General features: G+C 38.4%; 1 protein-coding gene across 2 annotated transcripts; it reads right to left on the reverse strand.

The window, feature by feature from the left end:
* Nucleotides 1-348: 348 nt before the first annotated feature.
* On the reverse strand, nt 349-21,909 carry lpin2 (lipin 2). 2 transcript variants are annotated; one of them, XM_089131244.1, is made up of 20 exons: nt 21,634-21,909; nt 16,088-16,288; nt 10,671-10,766; nt 10,210-10,514; nt 10,024-10,128; nt 9,729-9,855; nt 9,102-9,444; nt 8,690-8,789; nt 8,376-8,563; nt 8,118-8,211; nt 7,944-8,013; nt 7,749-7,841; nt 7,111-7,196; nt 6,632-6,782; nt 5,779-5,927; nt 4,718-4,804; nt 4,437-4,589; nt 3,084-3,198; nt 2,650-2,753; nt 349-2,470 (listed from the first exon to the last, which is right to left on the reverse strand). In XM_089131244.1, exons 2-20 carry the CDS (start codon nt 16,277-16,279, stop codon nt 2,323-2,325), a joined length of 2,706 nt encoding a protein of 901 aa, XP_088987370.1. In that variant the 5' UTR covers nt 16,280-16,288; nt 21,634-21,909; the 3' UTR covers nt 349-2,322. The 2 variants fall into 2 exon arrangements, with proteins under 2 accessions (XP_088987370.1, XP_088987369.1); XM_089131243.1 differs by lacking the exon at nt 21,634-21,909 and adding an exon at nt 18,878-19,117.
* Between the last annotated feature and the right edge of the window lie 29 nt (nt 21,910-21,938).

The raw sequence follows: 21,938 nt of genomic DNA on the forward strand, positions 1-21,938 counted from the left end.
ACAATTATAAAATTTTTTTTTTTTTACGGCAAAATTCACATTTGGGTGTGCAAAATTTAAAACTGATCTGTCGTCTTTAGCAAGAATAAAATGAATAAAATGTAAAATGAGTAAAATAAAAACTCAGCCTTGCAGGTAGCGCTCGGACATATGGCACAGCTGTGCTTCAGACGACCAGAGCTCAAGTCTCAGTTTGAGGTCCTTTGCCTGTTGCTTCATGTCTCATCTACACTATTCTACTAACAAAATATTGAAAACATTAAAATTCTAAAGCAGAGCAAATTAACAATCCATGTGACAAATTAAATTAGCACGACTTCTCAACACTATAAATAGTCAACACCGCGGTATTAAATACATATTTAATAGATTCATAAACATTGTCCAAACCATAGTTTTTTTTTTAATTTATAGTTCAATTATCCATTTAAAGGTATATATGTTGGTCAAATGCAATGTGAATCTATGGAGTTAAACCATGAAACACACCATCCCACTTGAGTACACAGCAAGAAATAAAAGCAAGTAAAACAAAAGGCATCAAAGATCAAGAGGAATGACAAAAAACATTCAGCACTTATAACAGTATTTTCATTAATGAATAGGCTTTTTTGTTAACTTTTTTTTCTTCTCTTTTTACCATCAATTTTAGTTTCATACAAGATGAGTGTGTTCATCTCACACAAGAGGTATTACTTTCATAGAAAGAATGGGATTCCTTTGTCAACAATAAACATATTTCACTTCCAAACATCATAACTGCAGACAAGAAGTGCAACACACACGTATTAAATCACAAGTCAACTGAACCATGAAATGCCCCAATTTTTCCCTAAACAATGATTGGACTTAAACACATAAAGAAATTATTTTACTGTGCTCTAATTCTGTACATCTATTTTAACATCCAGCACACAGTGCTCTAAATCTTACCCTTAAGAGATTCTAAAGCAACTTGACCAAACCCCTTATGTGGAGCCCAAGAGCTTTGAGACCAGCTAGTGGAAAAAAAGGGAACATTAGTCAAGGGTGATCAACTAGAAAGATCTGAACACTTTTTTTCCTTTACTTGCACATCACCTTCAATATTTTCCAATAATAAACACTAGGTTTCTGCAGCTCAAGATCGTCCAATAGCGAAAACACCCGTCAGACTGTCTACCCCATCAGAAAGCATCAATGCATTTGTAAAACATAAACTGTCCTATTTATATTGCAAATGAAGCATGCAAAAGCCTGGTTAGTGGAAAATAAAAAATAAAAATGTTAAAGACCATTTGATGCCACTACTCTCTCACGGGCTGCAGCCGAACATACCTTCATTTTGAAAGCATATATATACTACACTCTTCATAACTTAATACAGATCTCTTGCTGAGGTTTACATAAAATCCTCGCATTGTGCACAAAAGGCTTGCTAAAAAGCTTTGAACGTTATTGCAATACCGTCGTGAGTTAAGTGCAAGACGATCTGGTGTTTTTCCTCTCTTGGTTGCAGCTGAAAAAGTGCGATCGGTAAGGCGTTCTGCAGCAACCAGACAATGAAAATGTCAACAGTTGGCAAATAACAAGAAAGCCCAATTACAATGAACTCCACGGTGTACTTTTCTTACAAATCCAGTCGACTATACGAGGCTGAACGCGCTAAATCTGCTGAACTGTAAATGATGAGCTGTGTCCTCGCGTGGCATTGCTCATTCAGTATTCCAGTATCTACAAGATTCAGAGCTCATTTCACACCATCTGGCAATGCATATTCAAACTGTCATACCGTCACCACATCTTAGAGGCAGTGCATGTTAATTAGTTAGTTCTAACTAAAGCCTTTGTATATAAATAATCTATGCTCTAAATGCAAATTAGTGGTTGTAAAGAATATCTTTGTTCATTACTTTCAATTGTAAGCATATTTTTATGCCACCTTTAACCTTACACATACCCAAACAAACAGCTGTGCAGTGCACACTCATTCCACTGGCCACTCATCGTCTTTCTAATACTGTAAACATTAGCCCATTATCAATAAATTCCTTCAGATCTGAAGCAGCCTAATTTATAGCAGCTAAACAAAATGATACAGATTAGAAATATTGTTTTGGAGCAGCACCAGGTGTTTTAGTTTGTGCAAGTTCTGCCTACATCCCATTAATGTGACTCTGGGGTGTGTTTTGATGTTTTCTCTCTTTTTTTTGTGGAATTCATGTTTCCCAGGTGGAATACAGTGGCTATTTTATTTGTCTTTAACTAGAGATGTTGCAGTGTACCATTTAATGGTTCCAATGGCAGGGATGACCATGTAATAGATGGGCCGTCAGGCATGGTCTATAAGTTCAGGTCCTCCGGGCGGATCTCGGGAATAGGCTGACGCCAAAAACAGAAGGTACTGAATTCTGGGAAACTGAAAGCTGAACTTTGTTCTTTACTCAGCAAGGGAAAGACGTGATCCACCAGCTCGCTCAATCTACTGTACCTACACACAAACAGAAAGAGAAAAAGTGTAAGACAGCTAAACAAACAAAAGCACCCTTCGACTCTCAAGAAGACCTTGAACAAAGTTCAAGAATCAGCTCTCAACCTTCGCATCAGCATAATCTTGAAGTTGACTTCAGAGTTACTTATGTAACTCTGCAGATCAATGTGCGTACTTACGAGGACTTGTTGCCCTTGGTTTGCTCTTGTATGAGCTCTCCTTTGGGGTTAACCGTAAAGATTCTGCAGAGTGGCACTCCAACCTCCTTGTAGGCAAAAACGTCCTGAAATAGACAGTAAGAAGATCACACTCCAGTTGTCAACTCAAGACAATCTCTGCTGTTCTTTCCACCAAGTCCACAAACAAAAACATCCTTCTATGCTAGTTTCTGACATTTTATGACGAAACCGTTGCATTTGTGCCTGAATAAACATCCAAAGTCTTACTCCACCTAAACATTAGAATTTATTCAGCTGGCCAGTGCATAGCAGCTGGTCATGAGCGTAGTCAGAGGGGACAGCGCCTCTAAGTTTTAAACCTCACACAACCTTTATTTGGGAGGTTCATCAGGTCAGCATGCATTGAAAAGAAAGTTAAGTGCAGTCCAAATTACATTCGTTCGGTTTCCAAATGCAGCATAAAAGGGATGTTTGTTGAGCAGGAAAAGGTTCTTGATGTCAGTAAGGCATTCTATTTTGAAGATTTCTGGCTTCTTCTCAATCACCTCCCTTTGAGAAAAAGAAAACATATAGAATAAATTAAATCAACTACTTGGTACTTGTATATGAATGCTGCTTCATTGTTTTTATTATTATTATTATTATTAAAGGAATAGTTCTCCCAAAAAGGAAAATTCTGTCATTTACTCATCTTCATGTACAGACCTGTTTGACTTTTTTTCTCTGGAACACAAATAGATAGATATCTTGTTGTCTATCTATTAGGGGTGTAACGGTACACAAAAATCACGGTTCGGTACGTACCTCGGTTTTAAAGTCACGGTTCGGTACGTTTTCGATACAGCAAAAAGAAAGAAATGCCAGAGAAATTTCCTATTTGTTTAAAGAAAATTTTTTTTTTAAATAAGTGTGAGTTTTCCTAGATCTTGAAATCTTCAGGTTTATAAATAGGGGTCATCTTTGAAGGATGAACAAATAATGTTTTGGTCATCACATTAAAAATAACATTTAAATATATATTTATTTATATAATATTTGAATTTTGAAGTGCTGGAAAAAGATGTGTGAAGTACTTGAAAGCATTTCACCATTCCAGCCAAACTGGTTCCAGTTAGTGTTACTATATTAAATCCATGGTGAATGTTGCTGGTCTGTGGACGTAAAGTACTAGTTCATTCACGGCACAATGTTTCTCCTGGTTTCCATGACAGCGCTGTTTGATCTAATAGAGATCTACGGTTAATAACGGAGAAATGTGAATCCATCTCACTAGATCTGGCAGCGATGTTATTACCTCAGTGGCGAATTCAAATGTTTTCTTTACCGGATCTCTTAGCGCGGTGTGGTAACAGTGTTGCTTGATCGAGATCGGCTCGCGCTGCACAGATGTTGCTGGTCCGAACTGATTAACGATCCGTGAAGCACATAACGAGGAGCGCAGTTTCATTCTGCTTTCATTACGCTTGCCATTTGGATGTTGCGCAACGTTGTGTTGGCCGCGTCAGCACAAATTTTGCCGGCAAGAAAAATGGTCCAAGCAATCGTTCGGTTTGTATGCATACCGAACCGGAAGCCTCGAACCAAAACGGTTCAATACGAATACATGTACCATTACACCCCTACTATCTATTAAAATACATTTTAAAGAACGTTGGTAAACCAAACCGTTTTGGTTACCACTGAGGGATTCTAAAAATATCTTTTCTGTTCCACAGAAGAAAGTCATACCAGTTTGGAACAAAATGTGGCTGACCTATCACTTAATAACTATGAAGTTTGTATAATACCTGTGAAATGCCGAGAAGAGGCTACTAGGAGAGAGCATGAGGGGTCCACGGGGCAGGATAATGCCTCCGTCGTTCACCCACTGCAGATAACCTCGCGTCATGTCTGCCATGCCAATTGCCCTTGCTGAGCAGTACAGGAATTTATATCCATTCCTGGAAAACACAAGCACCCTTTTATCAAAACTACTGTTTCAAGACTTAGTCAAGCTTGCTTGTACCCTTTTAAAACATCTTCGAGGAGTGCATTTTCATGGGGTTGAGGATTAAGAATGCAAACTCACTCAGCCACAGAGTGGTAGAGTTTAGCAATGCCCTGGTGCGTCCAGTCCTTCCCAAACTGAGGCAAAATCTGGCCAAACACATCTGATCTGAAAGCACATAAACATACGGGTGAACATAGCATGTACTAGCAAACGAAAGGAGCAAAATCCTCTAGTGCATATTTTTTCTACTTAGAAGGAAGTCCAAGTCTCATTCAACTGGGTTCCTAAATATAGCTTCTGACATTCTTTTTATTCTGAGAACTAATAGACTTGCGAAGAAGAGATTTTTTTTTCTCAGCTTGGGCAAAACTCTGTCTCATCTACTAATGAGGATCCTCTCCCCACTTTAGCGTTTTATCTCAGACTCTTTCTGAGTGGCATTATGAGAGAGCAAGATTTAAATTGGCTCATTACGGTGACATCCTCCTCCTAGTCCAACCCTGGTCTGGGCGCACCCCACAGTCAGCCGCCCTGCTTCACAGCCTCACAGAGACGTGTCAGGCAAGCAGGTCAGAGAAATAATAAGCGGCAGTCAATCTGCTCGTTTGATGTTTCCCACCCACCAGCCACTGAGGGCACGAGTCTGTAGGCAGAGAGCATTCGTTTGCATAGATGCGTTTATATTACAGCCGGCTTTGCAGTAATTAAAAAAAAAAAAAACATGGCTGACTGGTATCACACTAATACTGGAGCTGTGAACTCCATCAAACAGCCAGTAAAACTCAGGGAGACATTGTCTGTTAAATGGCACATTGTCTTTGTCATTGTAAGCGTTAATGGAGTGGGTTGCGATGCAAGATCATTATTAGCGGTTTATTATTGCAACATACCCAGAGTACTTGTTTTTGACGAAACAAGCTCGGCCTTGATCTATAAACCGCTTTTGGTTCTGGCAGTAAAAAATCTGGCAGTGAATGAGTCTTTCTGCACTAACTAATGGAAATGTTTATGCACACCTCAGCATTTCCCCCCATTCATGACAACAGTAAACTATAAAAATAAAGAACAAAGGTGGATTTTCAACAAACAACCCAGCAAATGTTTTTCATTAATGTGATGCATGCCTGTGGAATACATACTTGGTGATGGTTCCATCAATATCTGAGATGATAACTTTGTCATCCCAGTTCCAAAGGTAGATGGTGCCTTCACAGCGGCACGTGCCCTGGTACTGTGTTGTGATGCTGAATGTCACATCGTTGGGTCCTTCCTTCAGTTTCAAACTAGCCTGTAAGTCAACACCACCTGATCAATGCATTTCTTTATCACCACATTGCATCTTTTCTATCTGTATTACCACAATTGCATTTGCAACAAATTATACTGTAGGTTTACAATTGTGACATTATCTGTATAATTAACTAATATTAATTAACTAATAGATAGATAATCCTCTGCACCACACACTTGACAACTGAATCCTGCAAAATTCATAAAACATGTGCTTTAATTGAATAATAAAAACAAGATTAAAGATTCAAATTAATTTGATCTGACTCATGAGACTTACTTTTGCAATGCAATCAGTTCATTCACACTACAAAGTCTTCATAAATGTATTAACTCATAAATTTATAAAAAAAAGACATAAGCTTTATTTAATGAAGTAGATTTTCTATTGCATAACTTTCTCAAGCTGCCAACAGGGGGTGGTCTAGTGCAAATCAACATCAAGACAATATCCTTTCAGAATGAGTCACAGAGCTTTTCCATAAATTCCTGAAGGAAGCTTAAGGGGCAGCTTTAATCAACTGACTTACAGAGAGCAGTTGCACTACAGACACTACAGAACTCCGGATCTTTCAGTCAAAACCACTTGAGCAAGTGTTGAAGATACTTATGTAAATAATAGCCACTGTGAGTGAATGTTTTAACATATAGTATGTCTACAGAACTAAATATTTCCGTCTCCTAACAAAAATGTAGACTCACAATCTGGTCGGAGGAGAGGCGCAGGGACTTGCGGTAGGAGTGAGTGGATGTGTGCCCGTGTGGTTCAGAATGGACCTTGCGCTCCATTGACGATGCGGCAGCGCTCACCTCCTTACCCTCCTCATCACTGGATGAGTCCCTGGTGTCCACTCTGCACTCAGAGCAAACAGGGAATCAGTGAACTAAATTTGCAACTACATACATTCCTAATTTAGATTACAACAAGAGCACCACAGAAAATTAGACAAAACAGAAAGTAGGCTGGGCCGTCCTGATTCACTTCTTGTGCATTAAGGGGCGGAAAACTAGTCAACAATTAATCAGAGGAAGGGTCAAGGATAAAACTGAAACATTTATCTTTTACTTGTTTTTGTACAACTAAGTCAGTTAACATAGCTAGTCTATAACCTTCGGCTACATTCAGGGACAACAACATCAAGTTTCATTATTATCTGCACATATTCCATATTCTGACTCACTTGCGGGAATGACTTTCCATTGACAAAGAGGAGCTGCCATCCTCCATTTGGGACTGCTTCATTTCCAGCTTTCCAGTACTTTCTGGCTGTATAACAAGACAAAAAAAAAAGCATTAATGCATCAAATCACACTGCCACACATTTAAAAACTGCAATAACAAATCTGTGTAAACACTATGTGTCACTATTTGCTTTTGTTGTGACATGACTGACTATATGACCATTTCATCCTCATGCCTCCAGGTTATTATTAATAGTCTGATGAGCTGCTTGGCCTAATTCTAGGCTGTAAAATTCCACACCGCAAATTGGTGCTAATTACAGAAGTGCCAGATGAGGGCAGCGAAAGAGCTTGATGTATGATGCCTAAATGACAGCAGAAGCTCCAGAGAGAAGATCTCAGAGGCAGCGCAATTCAATCTTCTTTACAACAAAGATGTTTGCTTGAATTAAGTGAATGTTGAAGCTTTTGTAATCAGATCTGCTGACAGAAGTCTAAAGACTTGTGCTGAAATGCAGTGGGATTAGAAGACCAATAACTGCTCGAAAGTTTTGTTCCAACTCCCTGATTATAACTTAATAAAACATTTATTTTTAAATGGTATACATATCTATAGGTCACAATGCTTTGGTCTTACCTGTTTAATAGTGCTGTCTGCTCTCTTTCTCCAGAACCACCAACGGCCCGATTTCTTTGGCATCCTCTCTTTCACCCAAGCTTCCTCTGTAGCCTGAACACATAATTGACAACTAGAGTACGTCACAGCACTGCACAATACAACTTTTGAAGGGTTTCTGAGGTAAAAAATATACTATTAGGGAGAACAAAATACCTTAGGTAAATTCTTCTGAAATGCTTGCAAACTTAAGATCAAAGGGGCAGCCAATGTCCAATTGTAATACCTAAAAAAAACAAAGAACAAACAAGGCAATTTACTTACTAATGTGAGCATTATACAAAAATATTTATAATATATTTTTCATTTAAAATTTAAATTCAAACCAACCTGTTTCCCATTTTAACAACTAAATTTGGATTATCTATGATAGCTGGATTCTCTGCAAATTCATGGTATGTGATAATATGCTCCATGAATTTTTCTAGAAACAAGCAGAAAGAGACATTTAAATCACTTGAATTATTTTCATTTGCAAATCTCTTTGAATAAAAGCATGTGCTAAATCCATTAATTATTATAAATGAACAGAATAAACCACATCCACTGTTTCCACAGCTACAGAACACACAAGAAAGATTCAGATACCTTTCGAAATCTCTCCGTTCTCACTGAGACCTCCACACAGAGACAGTGTGACATCAGGCAGATCACTGGCAGAGTCAGACAGACACTCAGTGCCACTGTCGGCCGCAGCGCTGCCCACAGACTGTGGGGACTGAGAGCCTGAGTGCATCCCAGAATCCATCCAGTGCTTGGAGCCAGAGTCTGAATCACTGCAAATACACATAACACATCAAGGTCACCTGACACCTGATAAACTTGTTATGAACTGCTCCAAGTACCGTAATCTAATTTTAAAAGCAATATACTGTAGGTCAGATGTGTGATTCATTTTCTACCTCTTAGGAAAGTAGCGAGCAGCAACATCAGGCTCCAGAACATTCAGGTCATCTAGGTAGATGTCCTCTGGGCCCTGGTGCTGACTTCTTTTTGGGACGCCTGAACAAATTTGCAGTCAGCATTTTAGGTTTAAATCAGTAATCGGAACAGCAAGCTCTAAAGTACTAAAACAAACCCTCTGAACTGAAGAGACATTATCTTGATAGAACTCCATTAGCTTGATTTAGGTACACAACGATTATTTCTAGAACACTGAATTAGCCTTGTTAAACATAAATCAGCCATTACTTTTTCAACTTTATCTACTCCCACACTTCCACTATCAAATAAAGATAACAGTCACTGGTAAAATCAGTTTATGGGCAGAATTTCCTTGAAAGTATGAAAGGGAGTGGTGCTTAACAGGCCCACCTTTCTTCTTGGACGGTGAGTCAGTCTTGGCACCAACATCTCCCATGTCTGCACCTACATAAGCAGCAGAGGCAGCAACGGCAGCAGCATCAGGGAGAATGGATGAAGGAGTGGAGGTCAACATTCCACTAGGTACCATCTCCAATTCCAACTCCGTGGTAGTTTTGGGGGTCACAGGGGTGCGGGGTTCAGGCTTGACTATGGTACAGCCAGGGGCCCCTGAGGCCCGTTCTCTGTCATCCGTCTCCATGGCCTCTGAGCTGAGAATGACTCTGAAGTGAGTGTTCTCTGAAGGCGTTATGGTCACAGTCTTCGGTAGCTCCATCTTCTCTTTCTTAGAAACCTGGGAATCACAGAAAATATTTTTGCATACTATTTTCACTTATTACTTTGGCAAGGCAGAATAAGCTGCATTTTTTTTTTTTTAAAGATTTTCTTTCAAATTGGGGGATGGATTTTCCAGCAGAATGGATTTAAATAAGACAAAATGTGTTATTTATTAAACAAACAAACACATCTAGAACAGATTCAGGTTCTATGGAAATCTGCAGTAATTCATTCATGTGAATGAAATAAATCTAAATAACATGAATTTGAAAGAAAATAAGTTTGAGAAATGTCATTTACCCTGGTAGATTCTGGAAACTCTCCCCATGTCCACTGCATGTGTGACTCCATTTTGAGCAGGCTTTCTGATGGCCGAACGACCAGTTCAGAGTCACTCTTGGGAGAAAAGGCCTCTGACATGGCATGACTGCTCAAAATATAATAACAAATAGCAACTCACATAAACTGATAAAAACAAATGGGAAAGTGAAAGTAAAAAAAAGGGGGGGTGGGACAAAGTCTAAAAACATATTTTGGCCAGTCCTCCAATGTTATAAGGATCACCATATTTTGAGGTGTGTGCGATATAACAAACCTGTTTGAAGGAGACCAGTCTCCGTCAGAGTAAGGGTAGTCTAAAGAATGACGAACTGTTTGTATCCTGGGTTCAACTTCTCGAACAGTATTGATTGAAGATGATCTGAAAGAAATATTTCCTTTAATCACAGATGTCTTTAAACATCAGATATCAATAGGTCTGGTGCATCTGTGATTTGGTTACCTGGTGTTGGAAGCAGTGTCCTCATCAGAACTCAGTTCCATCTCAAATATGTCATCTGTAGAAGGGGTAGAGCTGATGACGGCAGGTGGGGTCAGCTCCTCTCGCCGTGGGTCGCCTTTATGCTTCTTCCTCCGTTTCTTCTTCTTCTTGGCTCCCCCTGTGCTGGCAACAGGGGGATCAGGAGGGTCTTCTGGGTCCAGTGGATCGTCATCCAGGTTCTGACTTGGCCTGTGATCGCTTCCGATCCAAAACAGGTGACTGTCAGTGGGGATGGGGGAAGTGGCCAGGTGAGCTGGTACAATCTCCTAGAAAAAAGAATATAGACACCATTAAATAATGGCAGATAAACAGTCTTTGCAATGCAAATGTTTTTCAAAACAAAATGCCATTTTCATACTAAAATATGAAGATGTTCGGTGCAGTGATTATGAGAGACAGCACCTGTGAACTAGGGCACTTACATTCTGCTCCTCAGTTTCCTGCACAAAGAAGGCTTCTCCATTATCTCCCAGCTTCATGTGAAGATCCACAGGCTCCCCGTTGATCTCTATGTCAATCTGAAGGAAGTGCAGAGAATTCTTTTAAAACAGCCTTAATATGGACACCATCAAAATGTGTAGCCTCAAACTTTCAATAAGCTACAACTTATAACTACAACTTATAAGGTACAACTTATAACTGGAAGACAATACAATGCTGAATAAAGTTGTAGTTTTTGTTATTTTTGGACCAAAATGTATTTTCGATGCTTCATAAATTCGAACTAATCCACTGGTGTCACATGGACTACTTTGATGATGTCTCTATTTCCTTTCCGGACAAGGACAGTATATCTTGTATATACATTTTCAATGGAGGGACAGAAAACTCTCTGATTAAATCTAAAAAATCTTAAACTGCGTTCTGAAGATCTTACGGGCTTGGAACGACATGAGGGTGAGTCATTACATGACATAATTTAAAACTTTTGGGTGAAGTAACCCTTTAAGACCTATACTTTTCTAATTGTCTGACACCTTGGTTCTAAATCAGATGTCTGACCTTTGCAATGTTCATTTATATTTTTATAAAAAAATATATATCTACAGTGCCCTCCACAATTATTGGCACCCCTGTTTAAGATGTGGTCGAGGACTTTTAAAAATTCTCCCTTTTTTTTAAACAACATAGAATCCAAAAGCAAAAAAAGAGAAAAATCCAACCTTTTATGTAAGTACATTACTTTGGTGGTAATTTTTTTTTTAAAATTTAGACAAATAAAAACTTCAAATCCTGTGTCCCACAATTATTGGCACCCCTAACAATTCCGCTGAAAAATGTAATTGATTTTTAAAAAAATATATTTTCTGTAGTTGCTAATGTTGGTCAGGGTATCTAGGAACTTTTAATTAGTAATTCATGACTTCCTATTTCCCTGGGGTATAAATATGACATGACACAGAGGCCTAATTCTCTTACCCATTTGTCAACATGGCAAAGACAAGAGAACACACCATTCAAGTAAGGCAGATGTGTGATGACCTTTATAAGTCAGGCAATGGCTACAAGAAAATAGCCATTAGCCACTCACCTTATCTTGCCCGTATCTAAAGTTAGAGGAATCATTAAGAAGTTTAAAACAAACTGGAACAGTGACAAACAAGGCTGGAAGAGGTCCCAAGTTTATCTTGCCACAACGCACAGTGAGGAGGATGCTAAGAGAAGTAAAAAAAAGTCCTAGGCTCACTGTCACAGAATTGCATCAAATAGTGGCATCTTGGGGTCACAAAATCTCCAAAACAACCATCAGACGCTCTCTACATGCCAACAAGATGTTTGGGAGGCATGCTAGGAAAAAGCCTTTTCTCACTAACACTGATAAACGTAAACGTCTGGAGTTTGCCAAGCGGCACTGGGACTTCATCTGGGATCGTGTGCTTTGGTCGGATGAGACTAAGATTGAGCTTTTTGGCAACAAACACTCTAAGTGGATCTGGTGTAAAACAAAAGATGTGTATGCCGAAAAGTACCTCATGCCCACCGTGAAGTATGGTGGAGGATCTGTGATGCTGTGGGCCTGTTTCTCTTCCAAAGGCCCTGGGAACCTTGTTAGGGTGCATGGCATTATGAACGCTTTGAACTACCAGGACATTTTAAATAAAAACCTGATGGCCTCTGCCAGAAAGCTGAAGATGGGTCGTCATTGGGTCTTTCAGCAGGATAATGATCCAAAACGTGAGGCAAAATCTACACAAAAATGGTTCAGTCACAAACTCAAGGTCCTCCCATGGCCATCTCAGTCCCCAGACCTCAATCCAATCGAAAACCTGTGGGGTGAGCTAAAGAGGAGAGTGCACAAGAGAGAGCCCAGGATACTGGATGATCTAGAAAGATTTTGCAAAGAAGAATGGTCAAAGATCCCTCTCTCTGTGTTCTTCAATCTTGTGAAATGTTATAGGAGGAGATTAAGTGCTGTCTTGTTGGCAAAAGGGGGTTGTACAAAGTATTAACATCAGGGGTGCCAATAATTGTGGGACACATGATTTGAAGTTTTTATTTTTTTAAATTTAAAAAAAAATTTTTACCACCAAAGTAATGTACTTAAATAAAAGGTTGGATTTTTCTCTTTTTTTGCATTTGGATTCTATGTTGTTTAAAAAAAAGGGAGAATTTTTAAAAGTCCTCGACCAGATCTTAAACAGGGGTGCCAATAATTGTGGAGGGCACTGTATGTACGGCATATGTTTTAAATGACCTTAAAAAGCCAATATCAGTTGACATTTACACTGTGATTCCAACTCATGACTTTTCACTCTCCCAGAAGTACTCATCCAAACTTGGACAAAAAGAAGGTTTACTCTCCTGTCCACCCATGCAGTTTTAATCGTTTGCTCACAGGAGACACAATACCCTTGGAAGAAGATCTTGCCAAGAGCCACAAACAACAATTAGTAAATATGTGCCGCTCTGAGCCAGCTGACCTGCAAAGATGATCACATCACACACCTGATACTGCGACCCAGCATCATGGCAGCCTAACATCGAGCTGTTTGAGTCTCAGATGACATCCAGAGAAACATTAGCCTTCAAGACAGAGACACAGACCTCCAGGGAAATACAATGTATTCCCCTGTCCTGTTTTTTTCTCAAATTGTTTCTTCGGGCTCCTCTCATACCAACTTGTTTTGTCTATTTGGAGGCATCTGAGCCTCAGTATAAGCCAGGGTTGCTGGGTGATTTATGTCCCCAGCAACCCTGTTGGGTGCAGACACTGCAGAGTAACAGGGCAAAATATTAATGTCACTCAGTATAAATTATCACCCTGAGTAAATCTCAGACAGCGAGCTCTCTTCCTTGTGTGCTTATGGACAACACAATCTGGATTTAATTTCATGGCATAGTGAGAACTGAGAACAGAGGGACGGATGTTGCTGTGACTCTTAATTTGCTGTTTTGTATCAGCAATATAGTTTAAGTTAAACAATAAATCTATTTCATAATGGTGGTAAGAGAGCAAGGTCACCTGTATTTTATCTGCACTGTGGGCGAATGTGCTTCATCACAGTCTCTGACAAAAAACGCCAGCGAGAAACTGGGATTAAAAATGGCAAAACTGAGCTTGAAATACCTTTCAAAAGAAGTGAATCTCTCCAATCGCAAAGGCAACCTTGACAAAACTCTCACTCCTCTGCTTCCATTTCCTATCTCTTTTTAGTCATAGAAACCTGTTGCCATAGCGACCACTTCTTTCTAAACCTCTTCACACATCCTGTAGATAGTGAGAAATGTTCCATCCCCCATCTATTGCTGTTGCAAATGCACACTGTTAAATGTTTTATGCTAAACACTAACACATTCTGTCTGTGTACTATAGATTATTGGAAACATCAGAATGGCTTCAATATGACCAGAATGCTTTCAAATGTTATTTATTGTCTACAATCTTGTTATTTACTGCTGGAGATAAAATAGAATGCACAAATGCAGCCCATTTCCTCAACAACTACAAAATTGTATTGTGTTTAAATGAGTACAATTGTACACACTGCTTCCGCTCTCACAAGACAATAAATAAATCATGATTTTCCTGTCTTTCTATTCAAGCATTGATTTAGCCTGTCCTGTTAATGCTCACAGAGCCTATAACGCATTATGTTATAACACAGACAAAACTGTCTGTTTATATGCAGTACCCTTTGCAGGAATCTTGTCATGAACATGCCAGCACAGAGACATGTTTATTGAGCTGGTAACATAGGCGCCACCCAAAAAGTAGTCAAAAATGTTTGCATTTGATTTCACAACCTGGTAATGGACAGCGGGCGGGTCGAACACACACCTATTTAGTATTTACTTCATAATAAAACCGTAAAGTAGGCAATCTTTCGACTCAAGACAGCGCCACTTCTCACAAATACAGACAGGATTTGAGATGAAAAGTTTAACTGACACGTAACCGCGAACAGCTTCGCTGTTATGTGCTTCAGACAGGGCACTTTTGGTGGGTGTTGATACACTCGCATCATTATTAGGTTTTGCTTTTTTAATAAGAAATCAGTCCATTTTAGTCTCACTCTGAATCTGATAACTGAAAGTACATAAACGCACACAGCACTGTATAGTGGGGGGATGTAACGGGGTCACTAAAGAGGCGTTTCCATTCGAGAAACGCTGGGATTGTTGGATAGGATATGGAGCAGGTGACTGACAGCGACATAACCAATCACAGTGTGACAGACACTTCACATAGCACCAACTGACTGCAATGTTTAATTTTAAATAAATGAAGCCTCCTGGCAGTCTGGCACACGTGGGTGCTTGATCCCTGGAGCACCAATGGTATCGGTGCCTATGGCTGGTACAAAGACAGTATTTTCAAATGAGCCATCACAGACAGGCACAGATGAAGGCATATTTGAAGGTTTCAGAATCATGAAGACTTTTGAAAGATTAGAGCTCAACTTCCTTGATTGTACACGTGTTTGCTCTAAAATCAAGCCATTTTAGGTCACGTCCACACTACAGCGTTTTCATTTAAAAACGGAGAATTAAAACAAATACTTTTTATCTGCATATTAGAAATGATCTCCGTCCACATTAAAACGACTGAAAACGCGAATCACGACACGTAACCATTCACCAACACTGGGCATGCGCGCGCCAGTGTAAACAGTGATTGATGAATCAGGGAAGGATACGTCATGACTGATGACACCCAATCATAGAGCCGAGCGTGAGCCTCTGCGCCAGCGTTTCTGAACTCCTCCGTTTTGTCTCGTCTACACTAAAACGCCCTCCGGAGATTCAAAACGCAAAACAGAGCTGCAGCGTTTCTAAACTTCTCCGTTTTAGGTCTTCGTTTTTCCTGTTTTAGGTCTCCATTTTTAAACGAAAACGCAGTAGAGTGGACGGGGCCTTAGTGCAATACAACAGTGAGTAATACTAGCATTCCATATTCCAGGCTGGAAAGCAGAAAAGCAAATATTGTCCAAAGCTCAGATCAATTATATTGACAGTGACTTGTCTGTGGATTTTTCTTTGTTATGTAAATTTTCCAGAATCTCAGTTGCTCGAGAAAAAGCTTCAGTGGGGCCAAAAAGTATTTAGTCAGCCACTGATTGTGCAAGTTCTCCTACTTAAAATGATGAGAGGTCTGTAATTTTTATCATAATTTACAAATAAATTCTTTAAAAATCCTACAATGTGATTTCCTGGATTTTTTTTCTCATTGTGTCCCTCATAGTTGAAGTGTACCTATGATGAAAATGACAGAAGTAGGAGAACTTGCACAATCAGTGGCTGACTAAATACATTTTGGCCCCACTGTATATGCTTTGGACTTGTTTGATGACTCCACAGTTATTTTATTTATTTTTTTTAAACATCCTATAGTACTCACCACTTTCTCTTTGGAGCGCAGCACACCCAGTTTACCGAAGCGCACATGGAAAGGAGAGCACTGGTAGGTGCCATCCTTCTGGCGGACCACCACTACATCGATGCAGCCTGAGAGCGTGGCCTGGTTAATGCCCTTATACAGCTCCTTCATGGTCACCAGCACTTGACCTGCCAACTGCCCAACGTAATTCATGGTGCCTGCCTAAAAAAAGAGGAACAGAAAGCAAAACACATTTAACCACAAGACAACAAACGCTGCAAAATAAGTTTTTTCTTTTTTGTAAATCTTTTCCTATACTATATTTGTACATGGCAAATGTGGCATAATCACCCCTTTACTCGTGTAAAAAGTGAAAGTCTTAGTTCTCTTTGGCTGCCTGCCTTTTTAAAACTGTTATCAGCAGACCTGCAGACGGCTTAATGCTGTTTCATGAGAGGTCATCTGAACGTACCCCAACAGCACGGAAAAAAAATGTGAACATAGAGAACAAACTTATCACAAACTTAAGGACACAAGATGAGCCGAGAAATGTGTTTTTCTGACATACTTTGAATGTAAATATCAATGTACATATCCACTGAATTGCTGCTGGCATACTTTCAGTACCTGTTTAACGAGTATAAAAGACCTGCTGGTCTGGGTCTGGAAATGACTAGCATGTTTAACTATGACAATGATTTAATTGTAAATAAAACTATTTTAAATTATTACATTTCAAAAAAATCTTGTCTAAATTTAAGGTTAATGCCTTGGGTATGAAGTGACACTAAATTAATTCCCAGTAAATTGTGCTAGTGAAGTTCACAGAAACACTATTTCTGGAATGTATTATTATGCTAATGACGATGAGTGATTCTGATATAACAACATGGCTTATTTTAGTTGTTATGAGGTCTAGCAATGTTTTTTAAACATCAGAGACTACGGCTTGTAAAAATGCCTGGGGGGTTGGTGAAAGGCAAATAACTAAAGTAGAACATTCTCTCCAACCATAGGGGCAGCCAGAAAGGTCTTAACAGACTTTGCACCCATGGCTAACCTACTTTTTCTTTGGCAAAACAGTCACTATTAACATAAACCATATAAAGCTGGTTTCTGCATACATGCAGTTGCCTTTAAGGGGAGAAAGAAAAGGGATGTGCAAAAAGCTGAGTACAGCATAAGAGTAAATAACACTAGGCCTAATAAGAAGTGCACTAAGAAAAATGTATACCATGCTGTACATTACTGTAAAAGATGTCGATACAAAGAGCATGCTTTCAAATGATAGACTCTGATATTTTAGAGTGTGCTCAAAACAGTACCTAGTGTTGTGAAAAAAGTGGCCATACGGGGCAGAAAATAAGTTTTTATTAAATGTATTATTTTAACCTTATGAAATACTGTTCAAACATTTAGCGTCGGTAAGATATGTTTTATGTACCAATAATAATAACAACATTTGATCAAAAACACAAAAATAGCAATATTTTAAAATATTATTACAATTCAAAATAACTATTTTAATACATTTTAAATTCGATTTTTTTTTCCTGTGATGGAAAAGCTGAATTTTAGCAGGCATTGATCCAGCCTTCAGTGTCACATAATCCTTGAAAAATCATAAAGAAATGCTGATTTTGTGCTCACAAAATATTCCCTATTATCATCATCATCATCATCAATGTAAACAGTTATGCTGTTTAATTTTTTTTTGTGGAAATGGTCACATATTTTCAGTATTCTAATGAATAGAAATTTCAATTTATTTACAATTTTTTCCCCATAGTATTGTAAATGTATTTCTGGACACTTAATTAATATAATGCATCCTTGCTGAATAAAAGTATTAATATCTTTAAAAAACTAATCTTATTGACCCTAAACATTTAAATGGTAGAGAAAACATTTGTAGAAAAGGGAAATTGATAAACATTTTTTTTTTGATTCAGCAAAACAGAACAATTAACCCAGTCTTACAGTGTATTTGCAGGGTAATTTATAGAGGACACTGTGAGCATGGATCATAGATACTAATATCAGCTATCTCCACATATCTCTAAATATCAGAAAACAGCCTTAAATCAACAGAACAGAACAAACATACAACACCCATAGTCAAGTTGAATCTTTAAGACTTACTGAGAAAAATTAGGTGCAAAACTTCTGTCACTTCAAACTTTTAATTGCTCCAACACCATATGACACTGAACTGGACAGTTAAAAAGAACTATTAAAAAGATCATTAATATGTAATACCAATATCTTAACAACAAGCTCATAATGTAAGCCCAGAAGTTTTTGAAGGCTATGAATGTTTTAGAATTTAACAAATAAAAGGCTAAAAGTCTAAAACACAGCACACTTTTATTGTCACTATAGCAACATTATTTGTAAAATCCATTCGGATACAATCTTCAGTCACTGGCTAATGCTAAAAACAAACATAAATCTTAGACTAAATATTAATTAGCTGGAAAACAAAAACTCCACTTATTCCAAAAGATTTGAAATTATTTTTCCCCTACAGTTTTAACTTGAAAATACAGATGTGTCAGTCTGTTTTTCCATAAACTGTTTACTTCACCTGATAAAAAAAATACTTGACTAATAAAAAATTTAGGTAAATAACGTAAAACTGTCATGTTATTAGGCATAATCAGTGCATGATAAATGCACACATAAATGCACTCAATGTACAGTCATTTTTTGTGATAATTGCTGATCAGATAATTAAAGCTTAGCTGAACACTTTACTCCACACCCAGCCAGTTATCAATGATGTCTCATTTGTACTTCTGTCTCACTCACCCATGACGCCCTTAGGGATGAGGACTCATCTTGCTCACTGTTGTCCTCAGTGCAGCTGCCAGAGAGTTCTGGCTTTTCCCTAGGATGGAGTCTTTTCATCCCCGTTTATCTCAAGAGTTACCTCCCTTACAAAGAATCCATTTACCTCTGTCACCCTAAACACTATGTCAGGTGGCCCACCTACTTGCTTTGAATGACAGAACTTCTAGGATCTTCTCATGAACGGACTGTAACCTTTCTGACAGTCCATACACTGAATAACAGAAGTTGTATTTTAGTTTCGTCAAATCACTTCATATTATAGAAGGCCTGAGAAATCAACCAATTAGGTACAAGAACCTACTCTCATTAGCCAATGAGGTTAGAGTAAGGGGTCAGCAGTTCTTCAATAGATAAGACTCGTTTCCGGCGAGGGGGCCGGTGGGGAGGCTGACCACTGATAAGGGCCTTGAAAAAGGGAGCTAGAGGAAAACAGTAGTGGTATTGCACCCTTCTTTGCAATCACATGAGGAAAACATCATCCATGCCGATTCTAACAAACATTCGACTTACTTTGGTTAATGATTCAACTCAGAATATCCTCTCATGGGAGCTCACAGAGACACAATAATGAAACTGATCTCATTCCAATTCTGAGTCTAAACTAGGACTGCACCGATATTAAAATTCAGCTCGATACTTTTCATGTTACTGCTAACAAGTAATTAAATGGAAAATATTATAAACAGGGCTTGACATTAACTTTTTGAGGCACTTGTCCTTCGGACAAGTAAATTTATGTTTCACTTGTTCATGCATAAAAGTCACTTGTCCGGGTAAAGATTTATAATTTTATCTAAGGCTGGACGATTTGGGGAAAATGTCATATTGCGATTATTGAGGTCAATATTGCGGTTGTGATATGCGATTGCAATATAATAACTGACCAATAGCCAAATGTGATACAAGTAGATCTTACATCCTGAATAGTCTCTATTGATTTACAATTTAATCAAATAAAGCTCTCTAACCTAAGATATCCAAATGTTTGTGTATTCACCTGCTCTGTTTAACTGACAAACAATACCTAGACTGGATCCAAATTGGTCTGTGTACCTGTGGTTTCCAGGAACGCCTCTAATTACAGAGGGCACGTGTATTAGTTAAGTACATGTTACTGTATCAGTCCTGCTGTTCATTAGGGAAATATCAGGTGTAGTGCGAAATGACTGCTATTTGCCATGACAGGCCAAGTAAGCAAAGGCTATTGACCTTTAAGGATTCAGTGCTATTGCACACAGTCATATCTGGCTGTACACAAAAACACAATAACAGTTATTCTTTAGCTAGACTCTCTAGACTCTCTCTCTCTCGTTATTATGAAGCAAAGTGATCTCCACAATAAACAAGCAAACAAAAACTTGCAAGAACTTAAGACTTTTGTGTGGGGATATCGAAATTATTACGGCACTGTGCTGTTGACACAAAGGTTGCAAGTTAAGACGTGACCAGGGAAAAACAGTTAAAAAATAATTTAAAAAAATAATAATAAATCACAATTTTATATCACCCCTGTGACTTTGAGTAGCAAACTTTAGCCCATTCTACTGGTTTTAATGGTCAAATTATGTAGTAGGAGTTATTTTAGATGGAGCATTTACTAAATGGCACGTTACTTTTAAGTTCAACCACCTGCTTTGCTTTACATTTTTAGTGCTTTGCTGTGTCATGAGATGTGGTGCCTGCATGGAGTTGGAGTCGGTCTTGCATAACATAAGAAGGTTCACTTGCATAACATAAAAAAGTTGATTCGGTTCAAGTTCAGTTACAAAGGGCAATGAAGTTAGCTGAAATATATAGCCTTATGAATTTGTCTTGCTATAAAAGAGTAATAAAGCCAATATAAGTTTCAAAATATACACCAACACAATTCAGTTCCTCAAATTTTTACTCACCCTTGATAAAGGTTTGAGGTTTAAGGTTTCATTTTCAATTCTTTGACATTCAGAAGTAAACAACATGACTTGGTGGTACCAAGGATATACGAGAAGAGCAGTCATACTATATTGTCAATTGTTAGGCTATAAAGTGTAACCTAATATGGATGCAGAGAAAAGTTAAAACAGTATCGTGCATTTAAAGTCTCACTAATACTTAGTTAAAATCAAAAGTGCTTTTGCTCGCAGTTGTAAACAAGTTCAGGCAAGTTTGCCTGTTCAGCTGTTTTTATCAGCCCTAATGCTCACTAATACTGTGTCTGTCATTGCTTAAACAGCCCTCGTTGTTTGTAGCAGTTATTACAGCAAAACAGTTTTGTAATCGTACTTACTGAAAAATCTAAAAATCGCATTCACCTCCACACTTAACTTAGTGCAAAGTGTGCAAAATTGCAATGACATAACGTCAATGCTGTTGTTCAGTGAAATTGTCGTATTTTACAAATAACTCAGAATATAAGTGACATTTTATCTCAAAATGTAGCCTTAAAGCAATTCTAATGAAATGATGAATAAATACATAACATAAATAAAATAAAGACATGTTTTGTTTTGTTTTAACGAGATAACGTTATTCGGTTACAGAGAGAATGTTTCTGTCACAGCATCAGCGTCTAGTTAACGTTAGCTCGACTAACGTTAGCCAACCGGCTAAACTGACAATTACATCTCTATAGTCAAATAACAACATATTTATGTAATTAAAATACATGTTATATACGTTTATATTGTATATTTGACCAAATGGTTAACTCAGAAATGGTCTCTTGTAATGTTTACCTTTCAGTTGCTGTTGTTGTTTCGAAATTGGACGTTATGTCGCCGTCTGCTTGTCCGCTGCTCTCTCGCGCTGACGTTATTCATTCATTTCTGAACGAGCACGGAAGACAGCACCGAATATTTACATCTCTCACCGCCGACCGGATCCCTCTTGTTTTTTCTCGTGTATCATAACAGTGGGCAGTTTTTCAGAGGGTCACATCAATGGTCCGACCACCGTGAACCGGTCAGGCAGCCGCTCACACAGTGGCGGCGGGTGGCCGTGACGTGACATGACGTGACGCAGGCACTTCATAAAGAGGCCT

The sequence above is a fragment of the Pimephales promelas genome, chromosome 5 (genome assembly GCF_988280905.1).
Source record: "Pimephales promelas chromosome 5, fPimPro1.hap1.1, whole genome shotgun sequence".
Lineage (NCBI taxonomy): Eukaryota > Metazoa > Chordata > Actinopteri > Cypriniformes > Leuciscidae > Pimephales > Pimephales promelas.

Bases quoted from the DNA above. Each gene is read 5' to 3' on its own strand.
- lpin2 (XM_089131243.1), bottom strand. From the start codon at position 18,976: ATGAAAAGACTCCATCCTAGGGAAAAGCCAGAACTCTCTGGCAGCTGC. The intron at 8,564-8,689 runs GTAGAAAATGAA...GTGTATTTGCAG, and splicing joins GCTCGCTACTTTCCTAAGAG to TGATTCAGACTCTGGCTCCA. The intron at 6,783-7,110 runs GTGAGTCAGAAT...CTCTGAGTGCAG, and splicing joins ATGGAAAGTCATTCCCGCAA to AGTGGACACCAGGGACTCAT.